General features: G+C 39.8%; 2 protein-coding genes across 5 annotated transcripts in view; one reads left to right on the top strand and one right to left on the bottom strand.

The window, feature by feature from the left end:
- Positions 1 to 213: 213 nt before the first annotated feature.
- MCM4 (minichromosome maintenance complex component 4) lies at positions 214 to 12840 on the bottom strand. 4 transcript variants are annotated; one of them, XM_065053489.1, is made up of 17 exons: positions 12715 to 12840; positions 12043 to 12143; positions 11772 to 11930; positions 10941 to 11104; positions 10755 to 10853; positions 10517 to 10612; positions 10336 to 10431; positions 9736 to 9874; positions 9092 to 9312; positions 8512 to 8632; positions 6501 to 6760; positions 4091 to 4456; positions 3648 to 3775; positions 2168 to 2375; positions 1402 to 1630; positions 1156 to 1289; positions 214 to 792 (listed from the first exon to the last, which is right to left on the bottom strand). In XM_065053489.1, the coding sequence occupies exons 2-17, from the start codon at positions 12110 to 12112 to the stop codon at positions 700 to 702; spliced, it is 2583 nt and encodes an 860-aa protein (XP_064909561.1). In that variant the 5' UTR covers positions 12113 to 12143; positions 12715 to 12840; the 3' UTR covers positions 214 to 699. The 4 variants fall into 4 exon arrangements, with proteins under 4 accessions (XP_064909561.1, XP_064909559.1, XP_064909560.1 ...); XM_065053487.1 differs by lacking the exon at positions 12715 to 12840 and adding an exon at positions 12455 to 12655; XM_065053488.1 differs by lacking the exon at positions 12715 to 12840 and adding an exon at positions 12529 to 12624.
- Positions 12725 to 23632, top strand: part of PRKDC (protein kinase, DNA-activated, catalytic subunit) — an 85175-nt gene continuing 74267 nt past the window's right edge. The window contains exons 1-14 of the mRNA XM_065053483.1: positions 12725 to 13100; positions 13633 to 13709; positions 14284 to 14376; positions 15422 to 15496; positions 16222 to 16330; positions 17580 to 17692; positions 18373 to 18472; positions 18606 to 18661; positions 18753 to 18783; positions 19793 to 19950; positions 20174 to 20320; positions 20968 to 21132; positions 22016 to 22184; positions 23230 to 23279. Of these exons, the coding sequence (XP_064909555.1) occupies positions 12725 to 13100; positions 13633 to 13709; positions 14284 to 14376; positions 15422 to 15496; positions 16222 to 16330; positions 17580 to 17692; positions 18373 to 18472; positions 18606 to 18661; positions 18753 to 18783; positions 19793 to 19950; positions 20174 to 20320; positions 20968 to 21132; positions 22016 to 22184; positions 23230 to 23279 (1719 nt within the window). The remainder of the gene's footprint in view (positions 13101 to 13632; positions 13710 to 14283; positions 14377 to 15421; positions 15497 to 16221; positions 16331 to 17579; positions 17693 to 18372; positions 18473 to 18605; positions 18662 to 18752; positions 18784 to 19792; positions 19951 to 20173; positions 20321 to 20967; positions 21133 to 22015; positions 22185 to 23229; positions 23280 to 23632) is intronic.

The raw sequence follows: 23632 nt of genomic DNA, 5'->3' as shown, positions 1-23632 counted from the left end.
TTAAATGTGTAGTAAGATAATTTGGTTTCAAGTAGAAGCCTTTTTTACATTGAGGATGTACAGTCAAGTGAAAAACAAAAAAAAAAGAGGGAAAAAAGCACAAAGCTCCTTCATGCTCTCACAGAGAGCTTCCTTAAAATTGCAGAATTCTAGATTGAAAAGTGCTCAACACAGGATATGTTCACTTTCACTTGAATGAATGCTAAAGAGCCATTTTAAGACCAATAACTTTATTTCAGATTACAGCAATACTAATAGTCAAACTGCATTTACTAAAGAGTCATTTAAGATGAATTTTTACAATTCAATTTGAAATACATACAACATCGTTAGTATGTTCTACAAAACCTCTTAAAAATACATGGCACTTGACATCTTAGTAAATACATTCAGCTAAAAAGTAAATAGCATTAGTCAGCTAAGGATTTTTAGGTCCTTTTTAATCTTGCGTGCTGACAGAAAGTGCCACTTAATCGTCGCTACACTTGTCATAGCAGATGATAGCCCCAAATCTTGAAAGTCTTGCAGACTGGCAATATAGTATAATAGGCAAAGTAAAGCTCTGGAAGTTGACTTGTAAGGAAAAGCTGTGCTTGTCATAGCGAATGATCATCCCAAATCTCGAAGGTCTCGCAGGCTGACACTGTTGTAAGTGAGGCAAAGTGAAGCCCTGGCAGCTGGCTTGCAAGAAAAGGCAACTTAGAGCAGTCTGACAGTCTTTCCAGTCACAGTCAAGAAGTCATCATCAGCCAAGGCACGAAGTGCTTCTTCAAACATTTCCTTAGTGATAGCCTTAATAAAAAGAAATAAATCAAGTAAAGGTGGTGGTGGGGAATACTTTAAAGACTGAAAATGCCTTACTTCCTACCAATTTTTTTATCAGGCTTTTTAAGCTTTAGAATGTTCTTTTTGCAATTGGAAATCTGGCTTGGAACCCTGAAGCTGAATTTGCTATTTCAGAAGCTAGAATAAACTAAAGTATAGCAAAGATTCAGCTCATTTATCCATAGAATTGGCTTTCTGGTCACATCAGCTGAACAAATCAGTGTTTTGCTTTCCCTCCATAATGTGATTTGAGAACAAGATAATGTTGATTTAGAAAAACACCATGCTTTTAAAATTCATGAAAATGTAAAAACAAAGCAGGAAACTTACTGTATCAGACTGTGCTCTGAGATCATCAAAAAGTTGTTGGTATTTCAAAGCCGGTGTTTTTCCCTTTGACTGGATAAGCTTCCGTAAGGCTTGAGCCAACTCCTCTTTCCGCTTACGAGCTGTTGCACTCATTCCTTATTAAAAGAAAACACCTTTTAGAAATATACTAAGACGGACGGGTTAAGTTACCTTTAAAATTAAGAAAGCCCAATAGCATCCCAGCCTTATCACTATGAAAACACCAACCCGTAGTGAGAATGGATATGTCCACAATTCCAGTCCTTGGATCAGTAGCAGACTGTTTCAGTGCTTCCCGATGGAGGCGTTTCGCTTCTTCTACATCAATGGTTTCCACTTTCTCAGAAAAGCGTACTTTAGCATGCGCTTCTGCCAGCCGGATCAGAGACTCAAGTTGTCGAGGATATGCAGAAACCATTCCCCTGCCACTACCAATCTTCCTCATGTCCACGTATGCCTGAAGACAGTCATTAAACATTTCAGTAAGTCCTGTTATTTCTATTATTTTCAGATTCCCCTTCATCCCCTAGCTCTTATTTCAGAATACTAGCAATTCTGGCAAGCTGTTCCAAACAGTGTTTCTGCTTATTTATGTACCTTCACAATTCTTCCGCAGTGAAGTAGAACCACATCACATACACACATTTCCATTATAAAGCAATTAAGCCACAACGAGTCAAGTTTTTAATAACTTTAAAAACTTAGGACTACTCTTACATAATAGTACTTTTGCCTGTACTGACGCATTTCATTTCAGTAGAACTTCATGCTTTTATTAATGTGATAGGTTGGTTTTGGTTCTATCTGAAAGCTAATAATCAGAGCACAGAATGATTTTTGTACTGATCTCCTTTATAATGCTATTTATTTTTAGAGATGTTCATAGAGTCTTACAGAAAAATTATATATAAATAGGAAGGATACATACAAGAAGACTTTGCCACATTTACAAGTCAATAAGGACTCAGACCATTATTAACAGCAACTCCTTTACCTCAATAAGGGCTTGGCTTGCTTCTTCACTTAACCTGGGATTCATATAACTACGAGCATATGCAATGTAATCCCTCAATATTGCCATGTCCATGTATTCCTCCTCCATCTTTTCTTCACTTCGGTAGTACAGTGAAATCAAATGACGAGCAAGACGTCTGTCATACGCTTCATCACGTGGATCCAACATTAAAAAGATCAAGTCAAATCTGAACAGGATAAGAATCCAGTATTAGTGTGTATACTTTCCTGTCATTTAAAGTAGTTAGTTTTAAGGTTTTTGACTTAACAAGTAGAGATAGGAGTTATTTGACTACTAGTTCCTATTCTTAAGTAGGAGTTGCTCTATTAAACTGAAAAGATATTTTTTCTAGAATTCTTAAAATACAGAACAGCACAGTGGATTTGCTTTCATCCAGTGGACTTGAAACTTTAAAAACGAGATGCATTCTGCAAAATTCAAATCCCATGTTCAAGGCTCACAGGTTTTCTTAAAACAGAAACCAAACAAACAAAAAAATTCCGCACACATACCAAATACAGAGAACAAACTTTTGCTGCTGAAGAAATTGCCCTGAAAGGCAGCAGCATATAGTTTTTTATGCATATAAAAACATACAGATTTTAGGCATATAAAAACAATAAGTAATATATGTGTAAATAAAAAAACAGTTGTGGTTTAATCCTGGAAAAAAATTGTTTATAATTTTACAAACGATATATTCAACTATGCTCAACTATATGCAGACATTTTTAGCTAGTCCATTGTGTATTTTCATAAGCTTAAATCCAGTAAATGGTGGAACTGAGATGCTCCTCAAGCCTAGTTTCATTCAGTATACCTGTACTAAGGTACAATTTTTCACTGAATGGCTAAATTAAGCAGTTCTTAATTGAATTTTAAGCTGTAGGTGTCCTCAGAATATCTGGTGTACTTCCCAGCTAGCGTGGGAATTCCTCACAAGATGCAACTGCAGCACATGGACTGTTTAATTTTAGAGCAGCAGATGCTAAATGTTTCTCCAGCAGCTGTCACCCAAAAGGCTACCATTGCCACCTGCCCCAACTGAATTTTACAGAACAACATCAAGCAGATAAAGATCTTCAGATTCTACCACCTCTGCTCGAAGCTCCCCAATCAGTTTCACTTTCAAAGTTTTACAGAGCTAAGAAAAGCATCCTGAGTTGATAATTTCAATTATCAAGGCTATAAGTTTCAGAATAACTCTCTTCTAGGAGGTGATCATACAACAACAGAAAATAAACCCAAGACAGAGGCAAATAAAGAGATCTTACAGATCGCAGTACATCTTCTGTTAAAGGTCATACGTAAACACTAAAGCAGTTTTCTGCTCACACAGAAGTCATAAGAACAGCATTTAAAATAAATGCTACAAAAGTTTTCAACTACACTATGAAGAACACAACTGTTCTACTATAGCATGTCATAAAAGTGAGACATGGAAGTGGGAGCTGAGTACCTTGACAACAGTGTGTGAGGAAGCTGGATATTTTCAATAGTGGTCTTTTTTGGATTCCACTGTGATTCTATAGGGTTAGCTGCTGCTAGAATAGACGTACGAGCATTCAGTTGGCAAATAATTCCAGCCTGTCAAAATAAAAGCATTTCTGAAACCAGCTCCAACTATGTGACAGCGAAACATTTCCCAACCCCAGCTTCATGAGACCACTGGTGTTATTAAATGGGTTCTTTACCCTTGTAGAGCAAAGCAAGAACAAAACCATCTGCAGTTTGCTATAAAAGCTGTATTTTTTTTGTAAATGAGTTGTTAAATAATCTAGTCTTGATTCACTGACACCACCACAAATGCGTAATCCTTTGTTCTTCTGTTATTTTTCGTTTGTTTCAGCTGCCTAGCAGACACAGTGCTTAGTGCAGAGAACCTGAACTAAACAAACTTACCTTTGCGATGGAGAGAGTCTGTTGTTCCATAACTTCGTGTAATACCGATCTTGTGCTTTCATTCATTTTATCAAACTCATCAATGCAGCAGATGCCATTGTCACTAAGCACTAGAGCACCTGTCTGAAGAACCAGCTGCCGTGTTTCTGGATCCTTCATCACATACGCAGTAAGACCAACCGCACTTGAGCCTCTACCAGATGTGTACTGGCCTCGAGGAACCAGGTTATACACGTACTGGAGCAGCTGCGATTTACTGGTACCAGGATCACCACAGAGAAGGATGTTAATCTCAGCGCGAAAATTGCCTCTTCCCGTGTGAGTAAAATCCTTTCTTGATCCTCCAAAAAGCTGAAGCAGAATACCCTACAAAAACATTCTTTCTTTAAAAATCAAAACATCACCACTTGTATAGTTAACACAGCAAATCCTGCTGTTGAACTGAAACATCTAATGAACAGAAACACTGCTAAAATTAACTCAGATATGGAAGAAAACACTTGAAACTGTTTTAGAAGCCTTTAAAAGAGTTAATTCTTTATAGATATCCTCAATTCCAGTTAATTACAAACATACAGTTGAACTGCTATGGTCTACAAACTCAGCTTATAATTAAAGTTTCCGATTAGATTTGTTCGAAATCTATTCCAAAACTTGTGTAACCAGAATTTTCATAACAAATTCTGCTGACAATAGGAAAGTCAGAATAGACTACTTTCCGTAAGGCAGTTTCATGTAGGACCAAAGTACTATTACCTCTTTTGTATCATTAAAAAAGTGCCATTTTTATCAGCTTTTTAGTCAAGTCTAATAAAATTATACTTTTCAGGAAAACTGCTTTACTGTGTTACAGCATTACTTCAATAAAAGTTCTTCATTTGACCATAGAATATAAAAGTGTTCAAGATCTTGTATTTCATTTGGATTTACCAAGGCTTCAACCTTTATACTACCTATAAAAAAGCATATGCTTTCAGTGTTAGTAAAGAAATTAAAGTAACTAACTTTAGTATTTTGAAATTACTGGAATTATTAGTATAAACATAGGCTTGTAATTTTATCAGTTAGCTAGAATTATCAGGGAGGAATTTTTTTTCCTTTTCATATTTACTAGTTTAAAATTCACTATTCCCCAGTATTCTTTTTTCTTTCTAACAGCACATATATAATAGTAAAAAAAAAAAAAAAAAAAAAGTGATAGTGACAATGATACTGTAAACAGCAATGAAAAGAGTGAGGAAAACTCTACTCTGCTTTATGTAAAGCCTCTGCACAATTTCTTACAGCACTGAAACATTGCAGAGGCACGCAATGAACTATTTGTAATTAGTTCTGTTCTCATTCACTTAGAAAATAGGTGTCAAATTCATTTTCACAGGGGTCAGATCAGCCTCATGGTTGCCTTTAAAGGGCCCAATATAATTTTAGGACTGTGTAAATGTAACTACTCCTACATTTTAACTACAGTTTCAACGTGGCCAGGTCACCAAACCTGTTTGGTAGTTACAAGAAGCGTGACCTGCCCCATTTGTATTTTCCTCAAGGTCCCCAAGTATTGGTTCTCCAATACTTATTGGTTTAAAGCGCTGTCAAGTATTAAATATAGCAATTTTGTATTTTGTGAACAGATTTTGGTCAGATCCTGAAGATCTCCCTTGATGAAGCATCTCCAGCTTTCCTCAACTCCACTCACTACACCTGATGGGCCTTTTAGTGTGGTGAGGGGGTAATGACAAATGAAATTGTCGTTATCGTATTTCCATTTCAGCAGGAAATCATTGTATGGTTTTGAACTCGACTCAACTCATTTCAGAAACCTGTGAACTATGATAATGTTCACATCTACAAAGAAAAAAACAAAGGAATAAAAGAGGACAGTTTGGTGTTTGACATTACCTTGAGACCCACTACTGACGGTAGTTTTTACAATTACGAAGTGGGAGTATCTCAGTTGAATAATTTATTGGTACAGTCCCTTCTTGGATACATCTAAGTAATCATTTTAACATTCCATAAGTCAGACTCAACCACGTCATTTTAAAGCTACAGTTCTCCTGTGGATGCCTCTTTGCAGCAATCATTTACAATGTTATAGCTACTTATTTTTCCTTGATCACTAGTAATCTGAACTTTCAAGAAATGTCCAAGATGAATACTGCAATTAAGTTTTCCCAGTTCTGCTGCTTTCCTGCCTTTTCAGTATCTTCCCTCTAATTAACACACCTTAATACCATTAAAAAACTTACTATACACTTATAGGCAACTCCATTCCCACAAGACCATGCAGTTTTAAGACTACTGAAGATGTATTTTGAATTTTGAAGCCTGTCATTTTTATAGCAAGCAATAATTATAAATATACTAGTATATAAATACATTTCTTAGAAGACAAATACAGAATTTGATTCACCTTTTTGATATCTTCATGCTCATAGATACTTGGGGCCAATGCTAAAGAAAGTCTCTCATATATGTCTGCTTTTTTAGAAAGCTCTTTTAGGAGTTCCACACGTTCCTCTGTAAACATTTTTTGCTCAGTTTCTTCATCAACACCGTGCAGGCGTTTTGAATCCGTCTTGCGATAGTGTATGACATCAATGTGGGTCTTAAAGATGGATTTTACGCTGCTGACCCTTGGATTAACTCGAATTGGGACTGCCCTGTAAATACCTAAATATAAATTTTAATCATAGCATTAGATATGAAGAAACATAACTCCAAAACCTGAAATTTTTACACTTTTCCTTTGAAAGCTGTTCAAAACATCCTAAATACTTTACTCAGTTTATTTTCCAGTACCAGTAAGTCATGCAGAAATGAATGGAATATATTTAAGTCAGGTAGACCCTAATTTTGCAGGCACATACGTGTTAAACATTCCTATCACAAGTACTCTCAAGAAGGAAAAAGCTTGATTATTTAAAAAAAAAAAACTTAAGGCTTGATGCTTTTGAAAGTTCTGCTCCATTGTCTAAAGTCAGCTTTTCCCTCTAAGTGCCAAGTTCAGTAACAGATTTCTAATGCATCTCTAACAGTTACCAGTATAGCGGTTGTTTTAGAAAATGTGGTTGCAGGATCACAAGACTTACTCTATGTTTTCTCTCTCCTGACAGCAGACACTATTTAAGATACTGCTTCTTCCTCACGTTGTCAGAATGAATTGTCAAAGTCAGAAGAGACCTCTGGAGATTGGTTGGCCCAACCATGGACTCAAACTGGAGTCAACTAGAACAGGTTGCTGAAGGCCGTGTCCAGTCAGGTTTTCAATATGTCTAAGGATGGACGCTCCAGGCAGCTTCTCTAGGCAACCTGTGCTGGGGCTTGACCACCCAAACAGGTTTCCTATATTTAAACATAACTTCCTGTTTTCAGCTTGTGCTCACTGCCTCATGTGGTGTCACTGGGCAGCACTGAAAAGTGTGGCTCTGTCTTCTTGACGCCACCCCCACCCCCTAAAGTCAGGTATTTATAAACATGCTGGTAAAATCCCCCAGAACTTCTCCAGGCTGAGCAGTCCTAGCTTTCTCAGCCTTTCTGTGCACGACAGTTGTCATCACGGCCCTTTGCTGAATTCACTCCAGTATGTCCACATCCCCCTAGTACTGGAGAGCCCAGAACTGGACACAGCACTCACGATGTGGCCACACCAGTGCTAAACAGAGGAGAAGGATCACCTCCCTCCACCTGCTGCCAACACTCCTCATAATGCAGCCCAGGAGGGTTGCTGGTCTATCAAGCGCTGCCTCCTCCCAGTTCTGTTTTTGTCTGCAAGTTTGCTGAGGGTGCATTCTGTCCCATCATTCAGGTCATTAGTGAAGATATCCAACAGTCTTTGGCCCCAGTACTAACTACTGGGGTACACCCATGGTGACCAACCTCCAGCTGGACTTTGTGCCACGGATCACAACGCTTTGAGCCCAGCAGTTCTGCCAGTTACATCCATCTCACTGTCCACTTATCTAATGTGTACACCATCAGTTTGTCTATGAGGATGTTATGGGAGACACCGATGAAAGCCTTGCTGAAGTCAAGACAAGAAGATAAAACAACATCCACTGCTCCAGTCATCTTTTCATACGAGGTTGTTTTCTACTGTAAATCCACAATGACTACACCAAATCACCTTCTTGCACTTCAGATTTTTACAAATAATTTCTAGGATTATTTGCTGCATCGCCTTCCCATGCTCAAAATGAGGTTGACTGGCCTGTAGGTCCCCAGGTCTCCTTCTTGCCCTAGGAATGATATTGGCTTTCTTCCAATATCTTAGCCAGTCCCCATGACTTTTCAAGATAACTGAGTGGCCTTACAAAGACAGTGGCCAGCTCCCTCAGCACTTGCAGGTACATCCCATCAGGTCCCTTTATACACAGTTATGATCAGCGAAAAAGGAAGATGCAAATACTCAAACCAAATGTTACCTGTGACATTAACTCTATCGCCTGGCTGAACTTTATCAACAAGGTCATTGTGAGCGAACAGCGCAACCGTATGAGGGGTCTGTCCAGCTGGCATATCTTCAGGAGACTCCTGCAGTTTGATCTAGCAAAAAACAGTTTCAAAAAAGCAAAGCTTTTCCACAAAGTATGTAACAGAATTTCTATTAACATACCCCCACCCAAACAGCAAAACCAATTTCTAATAAAAAGGTATGATGAAAATGAGAATTCTGCTGGCTGCCACCGGTATAGCTAATTGCAAAATGCTGTCACAGACAAGGCTCACCTAATCCAGACAGTAGCAGACATATTATATATAAAAGGGCTTCCATACAGAAACATTAAGATGCATACATGCTTCATTTAATGCATTGCTTCTACAAAGTATGAACTTATCCTTTTGCCAAGTTTTTTCACCCATTTTCATGTTCAAAAACACGTTTCCCTTTCCAAAATATTCAGTTTCAAGACACATACTTTAATGCTATTGATGATATTAGGGTGGTGGGGAAGCAAAAACTAGAAGCTTATTAATTTCAGCCACTACTGAAGTGCAACATACCATCTGTTTGTCGGAGAACATGGATCGATTGTGAATCAGTACCATACTGTGCGTTGTGTTACAGTTCTTGCATACTGACGGTTCAGCAATCCTGCCACGATCGATTTCTACTCTGGTGGTGAAAGCGCAAACCTGGCATTTAAAGAATGCTTCTTGCATCTCGGGAATTAACTGGGAGCTTCTGATGACCATTCCACTGATGGTGATAAGCTGATCAATATCTACAATATATAGAGACTAGCATCATCACATACTCTAAAAATTTAAAATAACCTTCAAAATTCATATTATGTTATTTTTAGGTGGAAGGTAGATATTTGGTTACATAGTAGCGTTTTGACTAAGATGAAGCAAAAAGAATCATAAATGCGTAGTACAAATATTCTAATTTACAGTATTTATACAACAGAAAAAATCCTTCACACTTGCAGAACTAAGAACATGAGCAGCTGATGGCAGGAAATATTTCCTTTATGGACAGATTATTCTGCATTTGCTTCTGAATCAGACTTACATAAACAAGACATTGGTCTGGATGGACCACAAGTACAGTTTTATACAGTCTTCATGTAATTCTATGCTAACATCAAATAAGTTTATGTAAATCATTAAGATTCTTTTTGAACATGGTAATCAAAGTTTACCTTCGGGGTTTAGACTTCTCATATTCCTGGTCTTCAGTGCATTATACGGCCTTACTTGAATTTGGTGTTCTAATATTGAATCAGGGTAACGATCAAAGAAGATCTCATTGGCAGCCATGTCAAATGTTGGGATAACTTCCTGTACAAAATTGTTAGAAACCATTAAGCTTACAAAGGTTAAAACAAAACAAACAAGCAAACAAAACCAACAAAACACCAACCAACCAACCATAGATCAAAATATTTTTGCATGAAGCATTTTATGTGCTGCTGATAAGCCAGGAATGATTAAAAGTTACACCAGCTGTGCATTTCCCTACACAAAACTTGCTGTTCACATCAAGTTTATTAATTTGAGTATTGCAAAGGGGGCAGGGGGGAAAAGTTCCGGACTCAGGACATTGCAGTTTGCATTAATGAGGTACTCACTATAGTATCTATGATCAAGTTTCAACTATGATGAAACAATACATTTTATATTAAGTAAGAAACTACAGAGATTACACTGATCATACAAAGTACACATTGCATTTAAACATATTTAAAGCTAGAAATATGAAAGGGCCACCTGAAAGCCAGAAGACAAGTGCACTACTTCACCTGAGGATAACAGATCAGTTGCCTGTAAAGATTTTCATCAAATGATCTTAGATGATCACAATTTACATTCAGGAATGGTTCCCCAACCATATTAATCTGCAAGACATTTGAAAAGAAACCTTTAGCTCAATAGCACACAAGACTGAAAAATGAAAGTTCAATTTTGCTGCGTGACAAGTACCTCTTCAAGGCGTTGCATATAGCGTGGCTGGTTAAGATCCAAGCCAATGTCTTCATCCTCTTTAGCTAACGGATCAATGAAAGTCTGAAGAAATCTCTAAATGTCGGAGGTAACGGAGAGAAGGGGAAAATGAATAGAACTGAGTAGTACATACACCTACTTCGTGTCACGTTCAACTCATATTTGTTTAAATCAAACTAGCTCTTCATTAAAAGGAATAAATAAGTTGTTAACCTACCTGGAATTTTTCTTTGCATGAGGCAACGTTAACGTCTGTTCCCCAAATAACAAGCTTTTGCCCAAGAGATTGCTCGGTTTCTACTACATCCTCAGCCAGCTGCGTGGAAACAAGTTAAGCATAGGTAAATATGCATATTTGTTTAAAAAGAAGTTGTCAGATGCAAAATCTGAGATATCCACCTACCCCATCTGAGTGTAAATCGACTTGTCTGGCTTTACGGACGGACCCAAGATCCGGCCTCTGCCTCACCGGTGTTCCTCGTACCCCACTTCGTGGAGTACCTTCCACCCTGGAGCTGGGTGTGCCGTAAGTCAGAGGTGAGCTGACATCAAAGTCAAGAGGAATAGCTATTAAAAAAAACAAAAGGCAAACATGTTTTTCAAGATATTTTACATTTAGAGCAGACTAAAATTCATCCTCTATATTTGTCTCATTCTTTTAACTCTGTCATGAAGTGAACAGCGTCACAATTCCACTGTTTAGTTAGAAGCAATAAGGATGTTGCAAGCCTACCTAGACCTTTTCATTAACATCTCTTCTGAAAGATCTTAAGTTCTAGTAAAGCTTCATCAGAAAACTCTAGTACTGCATTTTAAAACTAAATTGGTTTTCAAGCACAAAAAGTCAAAACATAGCATTTTAGATGAAACATAACTCTTCAGTATTTTTAGGGCTGTAATACAAGTGACATGACAACAGCTACTGCAGGTAAAACCACTCCTATTTATAAAGGCAAGAAAGGCTTTTTATGGCAATCAAATGATTTCTGCATTAAAATAATTTTGTTATCCTTTCTGAAAATACATAAAAGAATGAGGCATAACCGCTGATACATACTCCCACAACAATCTGAAGCTGCAAGACCAGATCTGCATCCCTGACACCGAGTACGACCCTGTACCGTTCACTACGCTAAACTCAAATTCGGAAGTGCCCCCGGGGTGCCCCCGCGGTCCGCACAGGGATGCGCATAGCGGCGGGCTCTGCCCCAGTCCCGGGGCTGCCCCGGCGTACCGGCGTGGCGGAACTGCGGGGGGCTGGAGAACAGAGCATCGGGGGCGCGGGGGCTCTGCGCCTCGGCGGGCGGGGAGGTGGGCATGGGCTGCAGGTCGCCGGTGGAGGTGGAGTCGTCTGTCCTTGGCTTCTGTGAAGGGGGAGAGCGGGCATCTTGTGCTGCAAAACATAAGCAGAGCCGGCGTTTAAATCGTAGCGTGACCGCAGCAGGCGGACCGAGCCCCGAAACGGACCGAGCCCTGGGCCGGCGCCGTTCCACCAAGGCACTTACGAGTCGGGGGGTTGCTTTCCCGGCCGCGCTTGCCGCGACGACGGCTGGGGGTGGAGGCGGGCGACGACATGGCGCTGTTCCGGCTCCTGCGGCGGTCCTACCTGCGAGGGGGGCGGCGAGAAGAACGCGGGCTGGGGGCGCGCCACCACCGGCCGAGCCCCGACCGGAGGGTTTCCCTCCCTCTCCCCACACACGCCGAGCGCTGAGCCGGGGAGGGTGGGGGGCAGAGGGGCAGCAGCCGATACCCCCACCCACCTCGGCAGCCCCACGAAACTCCGCGCCAAGCGACTAGCGTGCGCGCACTCTCGCGGGCTTTCTGGCCAATGGGTAGACGCGATCGCAGCGGGAGCGCCGAACGGATGCAAAAAGGGGGGGATGAGTAACAGAGAAAGAAAGGAGGAAGGAGATTAACCTTTCGGTCCCCCTAGGTGAGGGACGCGCCTCCTCGAACTGCTGCAATACAGACAAAAGGGTAATGCGGGATACCTCTTGTGCTCCGAGACGTAGTTTGTACTCAGCAATGGCACCTCTCCCCCCCCAGCCCAGAATGGAACGGCCCGCACCCGACCGAATTTCGCGGCAAAACTAGTGCTGTGGCCGGGCAGGGAGGCGTGAGGAGATCGGAGCAGTCCATTCACGGCAGAGGGGGGGAAAGAGAGAAACAGTGCTCACAGGTTGCTGTATGCGTACACTAAGCCGATCCCGCAGCGAGAGACATCAAGATGCCTCCAGATCTTCTCCCCTGACACCACCCGTTACACCATCGTGCCGCCCTTCTTTGCCCGGAATAGTCCTGATGCCACGGAGTTTGTCCCCCCCGCCTGGCTGTGTTGGATCCACCAGGGGGGCGCCCCCTCCGCGCCCGCTTCCGCCTCCGCCTCCCTTCGTGCCGCTGACTGCGCTGCCGGCCGGGGGCAGCATGGCTGGCGTCCAGGAGAGCCTGCTGGAGCTGCACCGCTGCCTGCAGCCCGGCGATGCCGGCGCCGCCATGCACGGCTACAGCCTGCTCCGCAGCCTGGGGGAGACCTGCCTCACCAGCCCTGCAGGCGGCGCGCAGGGTGCGCCCTGGGGCCCGGTCCGGCTGCCGCGGGTGGCGGTGGGGTCGGGGTCTGTGGGGTCTCAGGGGCTCTTAGCGAGGCGCGGGGCGGCTGTTCCCTCGTTGGTGTCTTTAAAGCAGCAACTGCACAGCTTGGGGGGCGGCTCGTTAGCGTTGGGGACACACAACAGAGCTCTGGGCATTGCGGGTGGCTCCGCCCGCGCTCCCTGAGCCCAACAGGGCACCCGAGGGGAGTTGGCACGACATAAAAGGTTCATTTCGGGGAGGGACGGTCTCTTGCCCCGAGTAGCCATTTCTCTCTGTAAAAACATTCAGGTGCGTGCCGCTCTGCCGGCCCGCCCGCCCCAGGTCGGCTTTCCCTCGGCCCGGGGCAGAGATGGGGGCACAAGTCCACGGGGGGGCCAGAAGCACCCGCGTTGTGTGTGTTTTTTGGTGAGGAGCACCAGTCCCGTCCGAGGCGCTGGGGCGTGCCGAGGGGTGCCCAGCCCTGCGGAGGAAACCACCTGCCTGACGGTTCGTTTGCTTCCCCGCAGCGCTGCACCTGTCCCTGGTGTTTTCCCAGCAGCACGGCTTGCTCGTCTTTATCCACAGATCTCTCGGCATTGAGGAGGTAGGTTGGTAAACTTTAATTTTAAAATAAACGTTGAGATATTGAAATACTAGAGAGAGTGCAGAGGAGGGCGATGAAGCTGGTGAGGGGTCTGGAGCACAAGTCTGATGAGGAGCGGCTGAGGGAACTGGGGCTGTTCAGCCTGGAGAAAAGGAGGCGGAGGGGAGACCTTATCACTGTCTACAACTGCCTGAAAGGAGGTTGTAGCATGGAGGGGGTTGGTCTCTTCTCCCAGGTAGCAAGTGATAGGATGAGTGGAAATGGCTTCAAGTTGCACCAGGGGAGGTTTAGATTGGGTATTAGGAAAAATTTCTTCCCAGAAAGGGTTGTCAGGCATTGGAACAGGCTGCCCAGGGAAGTGGTGGAGTCACCATCCCTGGAGGGGTTTAAAATGTGTTTAGACGAGGTTTTTAGGAACACAGTTTAGTGCCAGGGTTAGGTTATGATTGGACTCAGTGATCCTGAGGGTCTCTTCCAGCTAAAATGATTCTATAATAGTCCTATGTGAACAGCGTATTTTGTTATACATGTTAAAACTAAATTTTTATTTTTTTTTTTACTTTTCACTTTTCAGTTTCGAGATTGCAGGGAAGAAGCACTGAAGTTTCTTTGTGTCTTTATGGAAAAAGTTGGTGATGAAGTTCATCCTTATGCCTGTAATATTAAGGTGGGTAAAGGAAAATGATTTCCTAAAAGTCTTTGTCAAATGGTTGAAACAATTCTGGTGGGTCTCATACCTTAACAGATTCATAACTATTCTTCACCCCTCCTAATCTGCTTTAGCCATCTTGTGTTCTTGTCGGAGCTGAAATAACTTCGTCGACATAAAGTGTAATTAATACAACAGAGAAGTGTGGAATTGTTTCTTGAACGATAGGCTTGATTTTATCAGCTTACCAACGTTAGATTGGGTATTCAGAAAAATTTCTTCACAGAAGGGTTTGTCAGGCATTGGAACAGGCTGCCCAGGGAAGCGGTGGAGTCACCATCCCTGGAGGGGTTTAAAATGTGTTTAGATGAGGTTCTAAGGGACATGGTTTAGTGCCAGAGTAAGGTTAATGGTTGGACTCAATGATCCTGAGGGTCTTTTCCAACCAAAATGATTCTATCTTTATAAAACACTATAGATATTAATTTTGAAGTTACTGATATTGAAAGATAATAACTATAACTTTTAATTTATACATACTAAAATAATACTTTAGGTGTAATATTTTAAGTGTTTCTATAGGTGGTGGTTAATTTTAGATACTGATTTTTAAAATTTTTTCTTGCTGAGTTGTTACTTTTGCAGTATATAGAGAAATTGGTGGAAGCTACAATACCTCTAAAAATGAGGTTCCTTGAGTCTAGATTGCTGAATAATACTGCTTTGCATAGTAATGCTTGACTGCACCTCTGCACTTTCTGATCTCAAATTAGTAGCCATGTTTTGTAAGAAAACAAGGCAGAAAATCTGCTAGATGTGCCTTTTATTCCAGAATCTGCACTTTCTTTGCCTGAGCTGGGATTTATCGTTATGTCAGACAGGGCTGCGGTGTTGTCAGTGAAGCTGCTTTCAGGACTGAATATTTTTATTCTAGTATTTTCTAAAAAACCTTAAACTTGTTAGGAACAGATACTTTAAAGAGGTAGATGAATAATGCATTGTTACCTTTGAGTTCCCTTCTCTGTTTACAAGTATTACAATCTCAGTTTTCTTCCCCATCTAGAAAACTTGTGTTAGTGTTTATACAAAAGACAGAGCAGCAAAATGTAAAATCCCAGCTCTGGAACTTCTGATTAAGGTAAAATGTATTTTATAAATCTCTCTTTCTATTATAGAAAAAGTAGAAAATATCTTGTATTACTATAGTTGTGCTATATTATGCAGAAAACCTGTATTCAGTAGTAGCAAGAGAATAGTGGTAGTGTGGTGTTTAGATGTTAATAAGAGATATGTCTTTACTACAGATTGTCATTGATATTCCTGCAGTAGGTTGCTTAGATGTGTCTTTCCTTCATCTGCTTGATCGAGACACAGCTGTGTTGGGGGCAGTTGCAGGTCTTCTCCCAGTTTAGTCAATTCTATTCTTACTTTATAATGTTATACATTGATACATAGTATTTTTATAGGCTACGTTAGGCACTGTATATTAAAGGTGTGGAGAAGGTTTTTTTTTCATGAAGTTTTGTTACTGTGTGAGACAGTAATTTCATAATGTGCTTCCTTAGAATGCATTAGATCCTTGTTTTGCAAATGCTTTTGCACCTACTTGATTTTGTTTATGAGAAACAAAGCTACCTTTTGATTTATTCTGCTACATATATAGGAAGGTAGTTTGTTGTTAAAGTAGATTTCATGCCAATTCTCTTGCCTGGACCAGTCACCTTAAATCTCTTTCATTGAATAACGTACTGAAGCTGAAGTTACACGTATGAACTGTGTTTTTATTTACATCAAGTAGGATTGGGGTAGTGATATTAATTATTTTCCTATTTTTTTTTTTCTTTTTTTGTTAATCTATCGTAGTTGCTCCGAAGTTTACAACGTTCCTGTCTGATGGAAGAAATGAAAGTTGGGGAGATATTTAATAAATTTTATGGGGAGCTTGCCACAAAAAGTAAAATTCCAGATACAGGTAGGCTTTAGTTTTTCTGTCAATGTCCTTTGCTTTATTTACACTCAGTTTTTGTTGGATGATACCCCATGGAAATGTATAATTGCTATACCTAAGGCAGGTGTGTTTAAAGATGGTAGCTGTAATGTTTTAGAGCTAGTAAAATGTGTTCAGGTCTTCTGACCATGAACATGCAGTTAGCTCTTTCTTAGGAGATTTATATGAGCTAACATACAGGAGAAATCATGTAATTTAATTTGATGGTGGCAGTTCATACTGAATTGAAGCATAGATCTGTCTTAAGATTTCCAACAAGAGAGTATTTGTATGTCTAATCTGTTATTATTAGATCCTGAATGCCTAAATCCTGAAAGTACTTCCAGCTTTCTTCTCGTTAACCAACTTAACTTTGCCAGAATACTAGAATACTTTTTTTTTTCCCCAGGTTCAGTGCAACCTGGTGTAGCTGAACCTTTGAAGTTCCTCTTACACCTGTTTTATAACTATACCTGTATAACACATACCCGTATAACCTTGAGACTCAAGAGTGGTTCTGGTCCTTCCAGTGGGTGCTCTTCTCAAAAACAGAGGCTGCCCATCCCTGTCAAAGTTTATGTGAACCTGAGCTCGGTTGCTAAAGCTATTCGTAACTTTATTCCAACCCCATCCAGTTTTTTATCCTCAGAGCAGTAGTTTTAGTGCGATAGTTAATACGTTTGTGTCTCCTAATGTGAGCTCATTAGTTCCTGTCTTGCCCGATTATGTTCTTGATGGTGTTAAGCTTACTAATGTGAGCTCTAGTTTGATGGTCGTGGCTAGTTGCAGCTGAAATCTTGGCTTGGCAGGTTTAGCCCTTACAAAACTTGTGGTGCTTGCATAGAACCCTTTAGTCTGAACTCAGGCCTTCTCTGAGCTGTTGACCTTAACCCTGGTAGTACTTAAGAGGCCTGACATAACCTCAAGGCCAGCAGCAAACTTGGATTAGTGGTAAATGCTTCCGCAGTCGATATGGCCTTTATTAATCAGTTTTCTAAGCCATGTTTGAAAAGAGTAAATGTGTTTAACTTACTGATGTGAGAGAAGGGTGCATCTTTGCATCATAGTATGTAGAGACAGATATACATACATACATCATAAAGAGATGTCTTTCCCACATGCTAATCACCAGTTAAAATCCTCAGTTTTTTATGGTTGCAAGTCATACAGGAATTGTAATGGAAATGCCAAAGTAATGATTTCAGTAATTAATGTTTAATAAATTACTTTTTAGTACTGGAGAAGATTTATGAGCTTTTGGGAGTTTTGGGACAGGTCCAGCCTAGTGACATGATCAACAATTCTGAAAAACTATTCCGAGCATATTTGGGAGAGCTTAAAACACAGGTATGACTGGAATTTCTTTTTGGACTCTTACATTACTTTGTTTTTTTGCCTTTGATGTGTGTAGCACTGAATGTTGGAATACTATCGCCATGAGTACAATTTGTAGGAATCTAACTGGACAATCATAAGTGCTTCCTTAAGGAATGTTAAAGTTTGTTTTCTCTGGTTCTGAGGAGCTTTCAAAGTAAAATCTCAAGGCCATCAGTGACCATGAATTAACCAATGTACTGTGAGAATAAGTGGCACATGATGATCATTGCAGTAGTGCCCAAGAAAAGTTGTATTTCTATACACTGGTAGTTTCTGATTTTGGCTCTAATAGCTGCAAAATCCTTACACTTCAGGTAAATATCACCGTTCCACTGAACTTCACTTTCCTATATTCTGCACTTTTAAGACACTAGTGTGTGCTAAGTTTTTCCGTGGTAATCTTAGTGGAACATATTTCATGCTTATCAAAGGATTTTTTTACGCTTTTGCAGTTAAGTTCCCTCCCAGATGATACAAGACTTCTGAGTAGTAGATGTTTTTGTGGACTTGTGTTCACAGTGGTGGCTGCTGATATAACTGTATTAAGTTGGAACATGTTATTTTATCTACACTTCTAGGAGCTGGGAAGCGTTGGTGTAAATTTATATTAGCTTGAGAGTAATACTTTTTCAATTCCCACTTTTTTTTAGATGACATCAGCTACAAGGGCACCCAAGCTACCAGTTGTAGTAGGGTGTCTGAGGGGCCTGGCTGCACTCATGTACAACTTTACTAAGTCTGTGGATGAAGGTATGTTATTTTTCTATGTGAGTTACACAGTTCAATATATTCTTGCCATTATACAGCCAACAAGCAGCACCACTTTGTCTTCACTCTACCTCTTGTATGTCAGTAGTGAAATATTTATTGGATTGTTTCACAGATCCTCAGACTGCGAAGGAGATTTTTGATTTTGCAATGAGGGCAATCAATCCACAGGTAAATCTGCCACGTGTTAATTGTTCCGCATAAATGAATTAGCCCTGATGAAGAATAAACCACATGTGACAAACATTTTCTGATATTACAGGTTGATCAGAAGCGATACGCAGTACATCTAGGTAAGACTGTAAATTATCTCAATTCATACTGAGGTGGATACTGTACATAAAAGGGTTTCTTCTGTCTGGAGCTGTTTATTCTCTACTGGCTGTCTTTGGATGGCTCTAGTCTTCAGTCTCCTGAGCTGATCGGGGGCAAAGCTGGTGTATTTTAAGTTGGAGTCTAAGGAGTTAAATGTGTTTGGTTAAACTAGGCAAGGTGTAATCATCTTATGAATAGCAGCATTATACTTGATGCTATTTGCTCCCCTGGAGTGGTAGAAAACCCTGGTATGAGAAGGGAATGTAGCAGGAGTAGAAACAAGAGGAATGTAGTAAATTCAGAGAAAACAGAAGATGGTGGATTGGCTTAAAGGAAGAAAAGGGGAATTTCACTGGAAGAAGGGCAAGAAAATTGGGAACAAATGAAGTTCGTGAAGAAAATGAGAAATTGTCCTGTGAAATGTGAGTGGCTTATGTAGAAATTGCAAAAATGCAAGGTCTGGGTACTAGGCCCAAGGCAACTGTAAAGGATAAAACCCTCTTTAAAGACAGTCTGCTAATGAAAACATTAATTCATTAAGGATCTTGAAATTTAATTTATGCTTATATTTGAGGTTGTGAAATTACCTATATTCTCAATTCTTTATTGGTCTGCGTCACAGTTTGGTGGAGATGGGGCCTTGAGTATATATATTGACCACAGAAACCAAGCCCTGTGAATTATGTGGTTTAGTATTATTATTTGTAGCCAGTAGAGTCTGTTTATTTTTCACTGTTAATGTAAATCACTTCAAAACACAGCTATGCTTTCAATAATAGTGTGCATTTTAAAAGAGGATTTTTGGAGGGTTATTTTTAAGTTCTTAATGTTTGGAAGCTAATACTGTAATGGCTAGAAGAACACATTTTATCCCCTCCAGTCATGGTAGCTATACCTAACTGAAGTCCTAACCTGGACTTATATAGTCTGTTTTTGAAAAGTGCAATGTAAGTCTGGGTTTTAATGAGAATTGGTTTTAAATTGCAGCTGGTTTACAGCTGTTCATCTGGCATGCTGCTCAGTTTGGTGCCTTGCTCCTGGACAACTATGTCTCCCTCTTTGAAGTAATGTGGAAATGGTGCGGTCACACAAATCAGGAGCTGAAGAAAACCAGTAATTCTGCACTAGATTCATTCCTCAAGCAGGTATTGTAACTTCACTGGGATCTCTGAGACTAAAGTAAAGTCAAATTTCTTGAAATAGTGGGGATATTTTGGTGCTGGAAAGTTCAGTGAATCCGTTTAACAAATACTTGTTTTGTTTGAAGTGCTTCATACTATGAGCTAGGTATCTTTTAAGACACTGCAGGATTTTTGTGGCTTTTTTCATGCTTCTAGAAAAATTTCAAGAATTTGATCTGCTTTACAGATTTCTTTAATGATAGCTCAGGATGCAGAGCGACACAAGAACAAGTTGCAGTTCTTCATGGAGCAGTTCTATGCAATCATCAGAAGAATGGATTCAAGCAACAAAGAGTTGTCCATTGCCATTCGTGGATATGGGCTCTTTGCAGCAGTATGTGCAGGAATCTTTTTCTCATAAAGCAATATACTGAATGGATTTAAAGCTAGGTTTCATATAATATTCATTTTACAATTTTACTCTGCTTGTGTAAATGCTACTGTTTGAGATGCTTTCCACTTGTTCATTAGTTTAAGACTGGTCTTTATCCTCTGCTTGTGCAGATCCAGCACAATAAAAGCTTAGAAAATGAGCTGCTGGGTTAAATATTAAATAGTAGTAGGTTGTGAATGATAATTGGTTAAGCCACATTAAGATAAGGCAATTACTACTTTAGTGCAGCTAGCCCAAAATATAAGTGAATATTAGTATCCATAATGCTATATTTAAGATATTTGCAGCCAAACTCCATGCTTTCCAGGCTGGGTTTGAAATCACGTCACTAGAAGTCCAACTACTATTATGATAAATTACACTTCATCATTGAACTATTATTTTATTGCAAATAACCATGTTTCTCATATATGTAGCAAGTAGAATACTTAAATTTAGTTTATTCAGTTATATTGAGTTCCTGGAAAAATTTATAAGATTGCTGTTATTATGTTTCAATGAAGACTTGGCTAGGGTTTAGTGCTACAGCCTGTGTTTGCTTGCCTGTACAAAGTTGCTAAATCAATATTTTATTTTCTCTTTGTAAGCCCTGTAAAGCTATACATTCTAAGGATGTTGACGACATGTATGTTGAGCTCCTTCAGCGTTGTAAGCAAATGTACCTCACAGAAGCAGAAACAATAGATGACCATCTGTATCAACTACCAAGTTTCCTCCAGTCCATTGCAAGCGTTATACTCCATATAGATACAGTAAGTGAAGTATAAGTGAAGTATTAGAAGTACCAGTCTTTTTTTTTTTTTAATGTAGCTAGGGATGTATAAGAAGGTAATAGCTGTGAATTTACCTATGTTAGAAGGTGTTTCTTTATCTGAAGTATGATGACTTTTAGCTTCTAGGGGATGGGAAAGCTATCAAGAGAATACTTTATTAGATTTTATTTGAATAAAGAAAATACACAGAATATACTAAATAAAATTCTACAGAGCGTTGTAATAAAACCATGATGGCTAAATGTAAATGGGTTTTTATTTATTTTAGGAAAGGCTATTTATCTAGATGTAGATTTACCTTTTTATGTGATTTATACCACTGTATTGCTGCTTTTTCTTTTGGTACTGACACTTAGCATGTTCTCTGGGGGTGATACTTTGATTTTCCTGTGATGCTACACTTTCTGAGTTCTACTGAGGGTTTTCTGGGTCTCATAGCTGGATGTGGGAAGTAAGGCCGGGATGGAGACAAGACTTTCTCTTACAATCTGTTTCCAGATTTTTAAGGATCAACTGATTATACTGCTGTGTTATTATTGTTTAATTAAACTGGTACTTTTCTAATAAGCTTAAGACTGGTTCCACTGAAGCATGAAGCGCTAATTCATCCAGGAGCTACTTTCCAGAATGTGTTCCAGGAAACTTTCTTATTATGTTTGTTTTGTTTGGGGTCTTTTCATTTTTTGGCGTTGGTTGGTTGGGTGGGTTTTTTAAGTATCTAAGAAGTATTCACTTACTTAGTCTTTTATTGTTCTCGGAGCAGGTCGTGATGCTGAAATAATTTAGTATAATTCTTCATGTTGATACTGAATTATAATCATTGTGTTCACATGTTGGGGGGTTTTGGTTTTATTTCTTCCAGATTCCTGAAGTATACACTCCAGTTCTGGAACATCTGGTTGTGTTACAGATCAATAGCTTTCCACAACACAGTGAAAAAATGCAGTTAGTCTGTTGCAGATCTATAATAAAGGTATTTCTAGCCCTCTCAGGAAAAGGTCCAGTTCTCTGGAGTTTTGTTAGCACTGTGGGTGAGTCTGCAATATTAACTTTGTGGTTTTTTGGTGGTTTGTATTGTTTTCCTAAATTGAGTAACTGTTTCTAAGAGAGAGATGTGAAATAGCCATTTGGAGTCAAAAATGAAGCTTTTCCTGTCCTCTAGTAATGGAGGTTTTGGGTTCTCATTGTGTTATTTTTCAGTATCCATTGTTAAGTCACTTAGGGAATACACTTAACTGTTTTGGATGACAGAATATCTATAATCAAGGCCAGAAGGATACATTTTTGTGATAATCTGTTTAAACATAAGACATTCCTGTTCTGAATATTGTGGAGAGAAAGGGATTTTACTGAAAAATGTACAAAAAATCTGTTCAATATTCTTTCAGTTACCCCTACAAAATATCATAGAAGGTAGAGCAAGTGCCATCTGTATTAGAACTGTGATCCTTTTATCCTCTGGAACTTGTATGTAGTAATAATAACAATTCCAAATATGTGATTAGTGAGATACAGTTCAGCGAACGTGATGGTGAAAGTGTCAGCATTGGTAGCTGACAGTTCTAGTAGCCTCTAGCATGCTGACATCTCTTCACAATGATTTTCAGAATTTATTTGTAGTTTCTTTCAATTATTTCGAGTGGCATTTCTCTATTGCTGTGGCATGTTCATTGTTTTCCATGTTCTTGATTAGGGATGTGGTGCAGCCAAGCACCGTGCTGAAATGGAGATGCTAAGTCTGTGTCCGCGAGAGTCATTGGGAGTTTTTGCCTTTTCCAGAACGGGCATTGTGGGCAATGCCTTGATCATCAGTGCACTGAGACTCAGGGGAAAGTCAAAGCAGTAGTGAGAAAAAATAAGAAGCAGGTTCAAAACTGATTCTCTGTGAAACATCCTAGAGTTATCGCTCTGGTTTTGCCTATATTTGTCATTAAAGAAAAATTTGTGTTCTTTTGTTTGTCCCTCATCTCAACAGAATATAGAAAACAGAAGACTGATTTAATTCATTGCTAGCATAATGAGTGATATGGATGGTGTGCCTTTTTAAGTCTGTTCAGGCAATTTTTTTTGTTTCAGTACATCAGGGATTAATCAGAATCTTCTCCAAGCCAATCACGTTTTCGAAGGTAAAGTAACTGTTTAAACATATTCCATTTAGCTTCCTAGACTATACATATCAGTTCTTTAAGATCTCACCCAGTAAACAGTGGAAGGCCCAAGGAAGCAAAAATAGTATTGTTCATTTTGAATTGTGGCCTGCTTGTAATTAGTCTGTGTTCTTCTATATATGCTCAGAATAATGAGGATGTGCCTCTTGTACTGAATGAAAAAAATGACAGGAAATACACTTCTGTTCTCTGCACTTCTTGTTTGCTCAAGTTGTATGTAACGAAGAAGGTTGTAATCCATCTCTCTTCCAGGTTAACAGATTTTGAACACTTTAAAAGTTTTACTGGATGTTTGTGTTAAGAGAGGATTT

Source organism: Columba livia, chromosome 2 (genome assembly GCF_036013475.1).
Source record: "Columba livia isolate bColLiv1 breed racing homer chromosome 2, bColLiv1.pat.W.v2, whole genome shotgun sequence".
In the NCBI taxonomy this organism is placed as follows: Eukaryota; Metazoa; Chordata; class Aves; order Columbiformes; family Columbidae; genus Columba; species Columba livia.
This window is presented reverse-complemented; position numbering and strand designations above follow the sequence as displayed.